The sequence below is a fragment of the Eleutherodactylus coqui genome, chromosome 8, assembly GCF_035609145.1.
Source record: "Eleutherodactylus coqui strain aEleCoq1 chromosome 8, aEleCoq1.hap1, whole genome shotgun sequence".
Lineage (NCBI taxonomy): Eukaryota > Metazoa > Chordata > Amphibia > Anura > Eleutherodactylidae > Eleutherodactylus > Eleutherodactylus coqui.
In genome coordinates, this window is record NC_089844.1 from 170672882 (window position 1) to 170685416 (window position 12535).

The 12535-nt window shown below is 46.0% G+C and overlaps 1 protein-coding gene across 1 annotated transcript in view; it reads left to right on the forward strand.

Moving 5' to 3' along the window:
• The window catches only part of LOC136577669 (NACHT, LRR and PYD domains-containing protein 1a-like), a 77030-nt gene that overhangs the window by 10826 nt on the left and 53669 nt on the right, over nucleotides 1-12535 (forward strand). The window contains exons 2-4 of the mRNA XM_066577579.1: nucleotides 3161-3270; nucleotides 5898-5950; nucleotides 9662-9876. Coding sequence (XP_066433676.1) covers nucleotides 3181-3270; nucleotides 5898-5950; nucleotides 9662-9876 — 358 coding nt within the window. The 5' untranslated portion in view covers nucleotides 3161-3180. The remainder of the gene's footprint in view (nucleotides 1-3160; nucleotides 3271-5897; nucleotides 5951-9661; nucleotides 9877-12535) is intronic.

Genomic DNA, 12535 nt, shown 5'->3' on the forward strand with positions numbered 1-12535 from the left:
TCCGGTGTGCTCACTATTATTTGTGCTCCATATGGCCCTGTCCGGTGTGCTCACTAGTATTTGTGCTCCATATGGCCCTGTCCGGTGTGCTCACTAGTATTTGTGCTCCATATGTCCCTGTCCGGTGTGCTCCCTAGTATTTGTGCTCCATATGGCCCTGTCCGGTGTGCTCCCTAGTATTTGTGCTCCATATGGCCCTTTCCGGTGTGCTCCCTAGTATTTGCGCTCCATATGACCCTGTCCGGTGTGCTCCCTAGTATTTGTGCTCCATATGGCCCTTTCCGGTGTGCTCCCTAGTATTTGCGCTCCATATGACCCTGTCCGGTGTGCTCATTAGTATTTGTGCTCCATATGGCCCTGTCCGGTGTGCTCACTAGTATTTGTGCTCCATATGGCCCTGTCCGGTGTGCTCACTAGTATTTGTGCTCCATATGGCCCTTTCCGGTCTGCTCACTAGTATTTGTGCTCCATATGGCCCTGTCCGCTGTGCTCATTCGTATTTGTGCTCCATATGTCCCTGTCCGGTGTGCTCCCTAGTATTTGTGCTCCATATGGCCCTGTCCGGTGTGCTCCCTAGTATTTGTGCTCCATATGGCCCTTTCCGGTGTGCTCCCTAGTATTTGCGCTCCATATGACCCTGTCCGGTGTGCTCCCTAGTATTTGCGCTCCATATGACCCTGTCCGGTGTGCTCCCTAGTATTTGCGCTCCATATGACCCTGTCAGGTGTGCTCACTAGTATTTGTGCTCCATATGACCCTGTCAGGTGTGCTCACTAGTATTTGTGCTCCATATGACCCTGTCCGGTGTGCTCCCTAGTATTTGCGCTCCATATGACCCTGTCCGGTGTGCTCCCTAGTATTTGTGCTCCATATGGCCCTTTCCGGTGTGCTCCCTAGTATTTGCGCTCCATATGACCCTGTCCGGTGTGCTCACTAGTATTTGTGCTCCATATGGCCCTGTCCGGTGTGCTCACTAGTATTTGCGCTCCATATGACCCTGTGCGGTGTGCTCACTAGTATTTGTGCTCCATATGGCCCTGTCAGGTGTGCTCACTAGTATTTGCGCTCCATATGACCCTGTGCGGTGTGCTCACTAGTATTTGTGCTCCATATGGCCCTGTCAGGTGTGCTTACTAGTGTTTGTGCTCCATATGGCCCTGTCCGGTGTGCTCCCTAGTATTTGTGCTCCATATGGCCCTGTCCGGTGTGCTCCCTAGTATTTGTGCTCCATATGGCCCTTTCCGGTGTGCTCCCTAGTATTTGCGCTCCATATGACCCTGTCCGGTGTGCTCCCTGGTATTTGCGCTCCATATGACCCTGTCCGGTGTGCTCCCTAGTATTTGTGCTCCATATGGCCCTTTCCGGTGTGCTCCCTAGTATTTGTGCTCCATATGACCCTGTCCGGTGTGCTCACTAGTATTTGTGCTCCATATGGCCCTGTCCGGTGTGCTCACTATTATTTGTGCTCCATATGGCCCTGTCCGGTGTGCTCACTATTATTTGTGCTCCATATGGCCCTGTCCGGTGTGCTCACTAGTATTTGTGCTCCATATGGCCCTGTCCGGTGTGCTCACTAGTATTTGTGCTCCATATGTCCCTGTCCGGTGTGCTCCCTAGTATTTGTGCTCCATATGGCCCTGTCCGGTGTGCTCCCTAGTATTTGTGCTCCATATGGCCCTTTCCGGTGTGCTCCCTAGTATTTGCGCTCCATATGACCCTGTCCGGTGTGCTCCCTAGTATTTGTGCTCCATATGGCCCTTTCCGGTGTGCTCCCTAGTATTTGCGCTCCATATGACCCTGTCCGGTGTGCTCATTAGTATTTGTGCTCCATATGGCCCTGTCCGGTGTGCTCACTAGTATTTGTGCTCCATATGGCCCTGTCCGGTGTGCTCACTAGTATTTGTGCTCCATATGGCCCTTTCCGGTCTGCTCACTAGTATTTGTGCTCCATATGGCCCTGTCCGCTGTGCTCATTCGTATTTGTGCTCCATATGTCCCTGTCCAGTGTGCTCCCTAGTATTTGTGCTCCATATGGCCCTGTCCGGTGTGCTCCCTAGTATTTGTGCTCCATATGGCCCTTTCCGGTGTGCTCCCTAGTATTTGCGCTCCATATGACCCTGTCCGGTGTGCTCCCTAGTATTTGCGCTCCATATGACCCTGTCCGGTGTGCTCCCTAGTATTTGCGCTCCATATGACCCTGTCAGGTGTGCTCACTAGTATTTGTGCTCCATATGACCCTGTCAGGTGTGCTCACTAGTATTTGTGCTCCATATGACCCTGTCCGGTGTGCTCCCTAGTATTTGCGCTCCATATGACCCTGTCCGGTGTGCTCCCTAGTATTTGTGCTCCATATGGCCCTTTCCGGTGTGCTCCCTAGTATTTGCGCTCCATATGACCCTGTCCGGTGTGCTCACTAGTATTTGTGCTCCATATGGCCCTGTCCGGTGTGCTCACTAGTATTTGCGCTCCATATGACCCTGTGCGGTGTGCTCACTAGTATTTGTGCTCCATATGGCCCTGTCAGGTGTGCTCACTAGTATTTGCGCTCCATATGACCCTGTGCGGTGTGCTCACTAGTATTTGTGCTCCATATGGCCCTGTCAGGTGTGCTTACTAGTGTTTGTGCTCTATATGTCCCTGTGCGGTGTGCTTACTGGTATTTGTGCTCCATATGGCCCTGTCCGGTGTGCTCACTAGTATTTGCGCTCCATATGGCCCGTTGTGACTTACTATGTGGATACAGCTTGTTCACTGGTTTTTGCATTACTTCAAAACAGATTTATATTTCATAGCAGCCCTTTAAGGTAAAACAACCTGACAATGCGTCTCTCACACCTAAAAAGTTTGTGCAGCCAAATGTAGACCAAGCATAAGGTGCATTTAAGGGTGTCCTTACTCACTGTATATCTCCGCCGATTGCTAGAAAGCACCAGGACTTGTCATTCTTTCAGTTGGGAAGTCTGGGTTCATTGTGAATATGATTGAACCTGCCGTACCATTCTGGGCCATTGCACAATGTATGAGCTCTGCTAGGCCGCCATATACCTGGTTGGTGAGGGTGCCGGATGTCAGACTCTCGCCGGTCTGCTTTTGATGACCTAAGCTTAAGGTCAGTAATTTTACAATCTTGAAAAACCCTTTTAATATTTGTGTTTTGCAGCTTGTCTTTTTTGTCAAGGAATGAACAAAGCATACCGAGAGACAGCTGTGAACATATCATTCTCCAAGATCATTGCTAAACATATCATGGCATCCAGTCTCTCTGCAAAGGTAAAAAAAGCTATAGATGGGGTCGTATAAGAACTTGGCTAAGACTTTGTTATACCAGCATGCTCCATATCACTATATACAGGAGATGTATAACATATAGCAGCTGCACATATATAATTATATACAACGGACGCCCAAGTTATACCAGCATGGTCCATATCACTATATATAACAATATAGTGCACAAGACTACTTCAGAGTAGTGTGCGTTTTTGGTGTGTGCGCATGTTTTTACCACTGTTTTGTATCTGTGTGACATTCGTTCTTCACATGTGCAAAAAAACCCACAATAAGGTCCAATTAATGCCATATTCTTTTTCTCACTGTCTTTTGGCACATGTGTAAAAAGACAGTGAATACACATGTAACATCTGTATTCACTGCAGAGTTTTTTATGCATCCATAGACTAAGGCCGCCTGCACACGGGCGGAAATCCCACGGCGGGATTTCCGCCGCTCAAAGCCTGCATAGGAGTGCATTACAATACGCACTCCTATGCAGATGGCCGCGGTTTGGCTGCGCGGCATGTCCTATTTTTGTGCGGGGCTCGCAGAGCCTCGCACAGAAACGTCACTCACCCGGCCGCCGGCTCCGGTCTGCGCATGCGTCGGCTGCCCGGCAGCCGGCACATGAAAGAGCCGGGGCCGCCGGGCGTGGGTGAGTACGCGCTCGTCTCTGCAGGCGCTCGGGTCAGGTCTCGCAGCGAGAATTCTCGCTGCCGGATCCGACCCACTCATCTGCAGGCGGCCTTAGACTTTGAATATGGACCAAAATAGAATATGCCGTGATTTTTTAAATATATATATATTTTATGCGGAACATTCAACTGTGTAAAATGTGCGCACCTGAATGCACCGAATTAATTGATTGGGTCCGTGTGCTGTCTGTATTCACTAAAAAATATGCACTGAAAATGGACAGAAAATACACTCTTGTGGATGTGCCCTTAAAGCCTATGGACACCATTGTGCATGACATATCAAAATGCAGCTCTTTCCAAGTCCCCGCAGAAACAAATTATGCGCCTAACTGTTTTTTGCATTGAGTTTTCATTCTCATGCATTTAGAAAGTTTCATACTTGGTCATGATCTACAGGCTCTCCTACATTCAAGTTCCTAGCTGAGGGGTGTTCCCAGTACTGATCTGCAGGTCTCTCCCATGAAGGCACACAAGCTCAGCTCCGCCTTCACTCTTTTCACAGTTGTAGCATAACCATTCAGACTGAATGCAACAGAGCTATCCCTCTCATCCTCTCTCTGAGTGGCTGAAGGTTCTCTCTCCCTGCTGATAAGACCAGCAAATTCACCAGGAGTGCGGCTGGTTTTACATTTGTGTCGGACCTTCTGGTTGGCGGCTCCGCCGCAGATCCGGCTCAAAATGCAGGACGAAAAAGCACTGCATGCAGCACTTTTTCTTTTGGTAAGGGGCCAGGCAGCTGAGTAGAAACTGAACGAACCCCTTTTAGTCAATGGGAGCCGTCTGTGACAGACAGCCAGCCCCCTGCTGCAACACTGGAGATAACTGAGAGTATAAATCTCCACTGCTACCCTCTACATGCCACGATCTGTGTAGATCGCGGCCTGTAAAAGGTTCACAGAGGGGGTGCGCTCCCTCTGTGATGATGTCATCAGAGCTCTACAATGTAATTAAGGATGACCGATGGGTTACCATGGCAACATAAGGCCAGATACTGGTGTCCTGGCTTGCCATTGCCCAAGTCCTGCAATGCAATGCATTATCATAGTGATCATAGCAGTTATGGTTCAAGTTCTCAACATGGACATAAAAAATGTAAAAACAAATAAAAGTAGTGTCAAAAAAAACGTAAAAGAAATTTCAAAAATCCCACATATTTGGTATCATTATATCCGTAATGACTTGTGCAATAAATTAAATGCACTATTTATCCTGCACTGCAAAAACTGTAAAAAAAAACAAACAAAACAAAACCCTAAAAAATGCAGGCAAAATGCTTATCTTGTTAGCTTTGCATCCCAAAAAAAAGCAAATAAAAGTGATCAAAAATGCTGTATGTACCCCAAAATAGTGAAAACTACTGCTCGTTACATAAAAAACAAGCCCTCATAGAGCTCCGGCCATGAAAAACAATAAAAAGGTATGACAATTTTTTTTCCAAACAAAGGGTTCCTATTGCGAAAAATTTCGAAAGTGAAAAAAAAACTAAAAAATAATAATAATTTAAGTAATGTTGTAATTGTGCCAACACGCAGAAAAAAATCTATCATGTCATTTATGCTGCATGATTAACGCTGTGAAAAAAAAAACTGGCAAAATTGATGTCTTCCTCAAAAAAACATAAGTTTTACAACACATAATATGTACCCAAAAACGCTACCAATACAAATTACAGTTCGCCACAGAAAAAAAAATGTGGGTTTTGAAAAGTGGAGATGAAAATCCCCCAAAAATCGTAGCGTCCTTGGGGCCAAAATAGGTCATGACCTTGATTGGTTAAATGTTGCTTCCTACGATATGTCATGATGTTTTTTTAGTGAGAATCATATGAGAACATTGTGAGAGTGAGTCCAAATGTAGGAAATACACTATTATATTTTCATTATTGCGGCCTCATAAATTTCCTGTGTTTCTTCTTTCCTCTTTTAGGCCACAAAGCCATCTGGTTTAGTATCACAGGTAATCCGTGACAACAAATACAGGTAAATGATTAGACAAAGTAAACCTTTGACCATAAGTTCAGCGTTCCAAATGTCACCCAGAAAGTTCCCAAATGTAATCACCATCCCATCAGCCTTTAGAAAGAGAAGAGTACACAGCAATACTCAAAAAAATCCATCAGCCTTCAAACAGATCATTACTGTATATGTATGAAATGCAAACAGTAAATGATAGTCAGTAGGGTTGCCCCTACCATGAGGTGACCTGAGCCTGCTGTCACAAGTGGAAGTCTGCAAGACCTCAAAGAGGCAGCACTAGGGTTGCCACCCAGACGGTATTTTTTTTTACCATCCATATTAACAGCCGGTAAAAAATAATTGCCAGCTGCTCCTACAAGCCAGCCCGGCAGCAACCCAACAAACCTTTAATTCACGTGCTCCTGTCTGTTGGCGGTGCTGCTGTAATTGGTCTGGGACCCCGGACCTCTTTAACCGGCATCTGCGTTCTTGCACGCAGATGCTGGGCTGAGAGGTGTAGGGTCAAAGACTGAAAACAGCAGCAGTGCTGCCTCTGGACGGGAGAAACTGAGCGAGTGTGTTACATGTTTGTTGGGTTGCACCCTAACAGTGAGGGTGGTCAATGAGTGGAATAGCTTGCCATGTGAGTGGTGAGTTCTCCTCCAATAGGGGTCTTCAAACAGAGGCTGGATAGGATAATTTAGTCTGGGATTATTTAGTGATCCTGCATTGAGCAGGGGGTTGGATCTGATGACCCTCGAGGTCCCTTTCAACTCTACAGTTCTATAAAATCATTGTCTCTAGTATTATTCTAACTAGTAGGGACCCGAACTGACTGAAGAAAGGGGATGTGTACAAGGATGAAATGTCAGGAGGTGGAAAAAACTGACAGGTAATTCACTTCAGTGGGTGGGAGCTGTAATACCAAACCAGGTGTGGCAAGTTGGGGTCTGCTTGCCACAGGATCACCCAACTTTGAGATACCGGAATGGCCGCCTCACACAAGTTATGCTCCAGAAACTGAAGTTTTTCTTCAAATCTGGTTCCTGCCAGCCTTTATTCCACAGCACACAAGGAAATTATTTACAGTCCACAAAAGCAAATAGGGTTCGCAACCCACAGGGCTCTGTCACTAACCCCTCCTAGAGCGTCTGGAGGGTGTCTCTTCCTCCATCAGACGATGTGACAGACCCAACTGGTCCACACTGGACCTCAGCTTGCAGCCTGTACTGCACTGCCAAGCTGTAACTTCCCCCTGAGTTTATTAGAAACTTTTATCTAGTTCCTGCTCCACCCCTTGGTGTTAACCCTAACACCAGAAGTCCTGTCTGCAGCCCTCTACAGGCCCTTCTGTGTACTGCACTACTACACAGGCTTCTGCCCTATGGTAGTCCCAGCAATAATAGTGACTCCCTTACAGTAGCCTCAGCAATACTAGTGTCCCCCATAGTATCCCCAGGAAAAATAGTGATCCCTCACAGTAGCCCCAACAATAATAGTGCCCCCCCATAGTAGCCCCAGCAATAATAGTGCCCCCCGAGTAGCCCCTACAATAATAGTGACCCCCTCACAGTAGCTCCAGCAATAATAGTGACCCCCCCATAGCAGCCCTAGCAATAATAGTGCCCCCCACAGTAGCCCCATAGTATTAGCGCTCAATCTAGGAGCCATATACTTACATCTTCCTGGTCTTCACAGTGCCAATGCTCCTCTCAGCGCTGCTGCCGGCGTCCAGAAGTGTGTGCAAAAGTGTCTCCTCCCCTTTTCCTCGCCTGCGGAACCAAAGAGGAGAGGTGAGGGGAGGGGGGAGGACGATCCTGGATGCACACACTAGTGTGTGCACCCGGCCCGTGTCGCTGCAGAGTGATTACTAGCTGGGGAGCCATGGCACCCCGGCTGGTAATCACTATAATGGTAACCTGATGTCCCGAAAGCGGGAAAATGGCTGTCCCACCTAAATCGGGACGTCTGGTCACCTTACGCCTGTAACCAACATGTGAATGTGTCTGGTTGAGTGATTTTATTGCTTTAATTTGGATTTTGTCTTATTTGTTGTGTATTCTAAATCTCTGGGATCGGTGGATCATCCTGAATACAATATAATGAGCCTTGCAGGGTCTCTATTATTTAAGGGATCATACGGGCCTTAATTGCCCCTTTTTTGTATTTTATGAATTCATTATTCTTATAGGTTTTTAATATTGTATAGGTATTTATGACCTTTTTTTCTTTCACATATGAGATTTATGAAGATGTATTTTGGTAAATGATTATGTAATGTGATGTTTTTACACTTTATGATGATTTTACACAGGTTTATCTGTTTTACGTGTGGTATAGTATGCAGAGATTTACTGATATAACTATATATTTGTGTCTTTTCACTAGTCACTTTCTCACTATGGGAAGCACTGCATGGAGTCACTTTTTATGATATTTTCACTACTTGTTTGTTTTTCCCTCTTGTACATATTTTGATTGGCTAGAAGTAACATAGTAAGGCAAGAGAATGCAATCGAATATTTAGATAGTATTAGTATATAGCGATTGCATATACAAATTCTTGTTTCACTGATCCTAACTTAGAAATTTTGCTTTTACGCATGTCTGAAGAAAGAGCGCAGACATGTTAAAGATTTATAATCCCATACATGCGATTGTAACTTCCGGCCAGGCGCAATTGGGATCTGGTTAATGATATGGAACAGGTGTATGAGGTAGATATAAGGAGAGTGTTGGACTAATTGATTTACATCCCCTGGAGGCGAAACGCATGTTGGGATGGGGCAGGGAGAGAGTAATGGGGAGATACAAATGCTGACAATATGTGCTTGGTTTTGTGTGTGCTTATTATTGTGGATGTTACGCCTCTTTCACATGGCTACTGTAAAAGCCCTCAACTAAGCCCTAGCTGCATAAAAAAAGGAATACATCACCTCTCCGGCGCTGTCATCTTCCCACGCATCTTCCCTGAAGCTTCCCGAAAGGTTGCTTGACATTCTCCTGCAGAGTTTCTGGCCGGGACTTTAAAAATCCCCGCCTCCAGGAAGCTCTGTCTCTGATTGGTGCCCGAGTGTGAGGCTCAGCCAATCAAAGCCAGCACTTGAGGAACCAATCACAGCCATTCAATGAAACAATGAATGTTTGTGATTGGTTCATCAAGTGTTGGCTCTTATTGGCTGAGCCACAGTGCTTGTGAATCAATCACAGCCAGCCCTTTCTGGAGGTGGGGATTTTGATCCTCCAATCCAGGAAGGGCTGGCAGAAGACTGAAGACTGGTGCCGGAGAGCTTCAGTGGAGAAGACGCACTGGAGATGACAGCGCTCTTAGGTGATGCTTTTTTTAATATACGTGTTGCTACAAAGTCACGCGACTTTGTAGTGTCACCAAATTGCGTTACCGCCGTGAGAAAATGCAGCGATATTGCACAGACCACCGATGCGATATCGCTGCTGTTTTCTCGCATCCATATCGTGTCGCCCGTGTGGATGCGGCCTAAATGTAATAAACACGTTTTATTAAATGTCGATAATGGATTGATTTTTGTACCTGCTTTTCTACATATCTGCTGTTCTATTTTGCCAGTGTTATATACATTTGTTAGGACTCCGTAGAGATGTATTGTGCATTCAGAGTGTTACTCATGTCGGGTTTGTTGGAATATTACATATATAAATAAGTTAAATAAACAGCTGACTTTGGACCTCAGTTTTACGGCTTCTCATTTCTTTAAGGATTGAGGTGAACTCAACGTTCCATTGCCTGAAAACCGGGATCAAATTTGAGGTGGAATCCAAAGCGATTATTGAATATTCAGTGCAGTATGACAATGACTACATGAACCTGATCCAGAAGAACGGCTATGAGTTACTGGGCCCCATGTTCAATGTACAGGTCGTATCTGGCGCTGTATCAGTGGTCCACTTACCACATTATGTATGTCTGGACGGTAAGTTACACAGTTCATTCCTGTTTCCACTTTTCCTGTTAGGAGTAAATTGTATTGCTGGGATCATAAATGTGGTTTATGGCCAACCGGTACAGTTTACAGCTAAATATAATGGGTGTAGAATTGATAAGTTAAGTAACTTGCACTGATCATTTCTTATACGCCAGTCACATCGGGACCTACAGACACAGTACTGAGGAAGATCCTCTCCCACTATTCACTGCATGTTCAGTGTGTTCACAAAATGACTTGCATTCGGAAAGTGGATTTATGAACACTAGGCACTGTACAGTATACTCTCCCAAAATGCAGTGCAGTCCAGGGCTTCTCTTTAGAGGAACTTAGTAAAAATGGTATCTGTGGAAAAGCATATTTGCTCATACAGCTCTGGAGTATAATGCAGTATCAGTACTGGATAAGTAATGTATGTATACAGTGACTCCACCAGCAGAATAGTGAGTGCAGCTGTGGAGTATAATACAGGATGTACTCAGGATCAGTACAGGATAAGTAATGTATGTACACAGTGACTCCACCAGCAGAATAGTGAGTGCAGCTGTGGAGTATAATACAGGATGTAACTCAGGATCAGTACAGGATAAGTAATGTATGTACACAGTGACTCCACCAGCAGAATAGTGAGTGCAGCTCTGGAATATAATGCAGTATCAGTACCAGATAAGTAATGTATGTATACAGTGACTCCACCAGCAGAATAGTGAGTGCAGCTCTGGAGTATAATATAGGATGTAACTCAGGAGCAGTACAGGATAAATAATGTATGTACACAGTGACTCCACCAGCAGAATAGTGAGTGCAGCTCTGGAGTATAATACAGGATGTAACTGAGGATCAGTACAGGATAAGTAATGTATGTATACAGTGACTCCACCAGCAGAATAGTGAGTGCAGCTCTGGAGTATAATACAGGATGTTACTCAGGATCAGTACAGGATAAGTAATGTATGTACACAGTGACTCCACCAGCAGAATAGTGAGTGCAGCTCTGGAATATAATGCAGTATCAGTACCAGATAAGTAATGTATATACACAGTGACTCCACCAGCAGAATAGTGAGTGCAGCTCTGGTGTATAACACAGGATGTCACACAGGATAAGTAATGTATGTAGACAGTGACTCCACCAGCAGAATAGTGAGTGCAGCTCTGGGGTATAATACAGGATGTAACTCAGGATCAGTACAGGATAAGTAATGTATGTACACAGTGACTCCACCAGCAGAATAGTGAGTGCAGCTCTGGAGTATAAGACAGGATGTAAGTCAGGAGCAGTACAGGGCAAGTAATGTATGTACACAGTGACTCCACCAGCAGAATAGTGAGTGCAGCTCTGGGGTATAATACAGGCTGTAACTCAGGAGCAGTACAGGATAAGTAATGTATGTACACAGTGACTCCACCAGCAGAATAGTGAGTGCAGCTCTGGGGTATAATACAGGCTGTAACTCAGGAGCAGTACAGGATAAGTAATGTATGTACACAGTGACTCCACCAGCAGAATAGTGAGTGCAGCTCAGGAGTATAATACAGGATGTAACTCAGGATCAGTACAGGATAAGTAATGTTTGTACACAGTGACTCCACCAGCAGAATAGTGAGTGCAGCACTGGAGTATAATACAGGATATAACTCAGGAGCAGTACAGGATAAGTAATGTATGCATACAGTGACTCCACCAGCAGAATAGTGAGTGCAGCTCTGGAGTATAATACAGGATGTAACTCAGGATCAGTACAGGATAAGTAATGTATGTACACAGTGACCCCACCAGCAGAATAGTGAGTGCAGCTCTGGAGTATAATACAGGATGTAACTCAGGATCAGTACAGGATAAGTAATGGATGTACACAGTGACTCCACCCGCAGAATAGTGAGTGCAGCTCTGGAGTATAATGCAGGATGTAACTCAGGATCAGTACAGGATAAGTAATGGATGTACACAGTGACTCCACCCGCAGAATAGTGAGTGCAGCTCTGGAGTATAATGCAGGATGTAACTCAGGAGCAGTACAGGATAAGTAATGGATGTACACAGTGACTCCACCCGCAGAATAGTGAGTGCAGCTCTGGAGTATAATACAGGATGTAACTCAGGATCAGTACAGGATAAGTAATGTATGTGCACAGTGACTCCACCAGCAGAATAGTGAGTGCAGCTCTGGAGTAAGGTGTGGTTTGTTGGAGCTCCTCAGAGAACCAGGGTGTGGCTGCAGTCCCAGCTGGAAGCCTGTTTTGGATCCCAGGATCAGTGCACTCATCTGGGCTTCTTGTTCTATGGAGCCACGCAATTCCCCCCCCCGGCTTCGGTCGGAGGGGGGGGGGAATGCTGAGAAGGCAGCGACAACACCATCAGCGGCGCTGGCGGCATACGTGGTTTCAGCAGCAACAACCAGGAAAGCCGGAGCAGCTAGTAAAGCTGCGAAGAGAGAGGGTCCGGGTCGCAGGCGCAGTGACATGGCCCAGCAGGTTGGTGCAGCTGCATCTGACAGCGCCGGAAGTGAAATGATGACCCGCAGTCAAACTCGCAGCCAAACGCTCAGCAAAGGAGGTAAGCCGCAGTGGAGTGATCGCAGGAAAGGGGAGTCGGTGGTAGAGCTGGCCTCCCGTCTGGCCACCAGCATGGCGGACTATGAGCGTG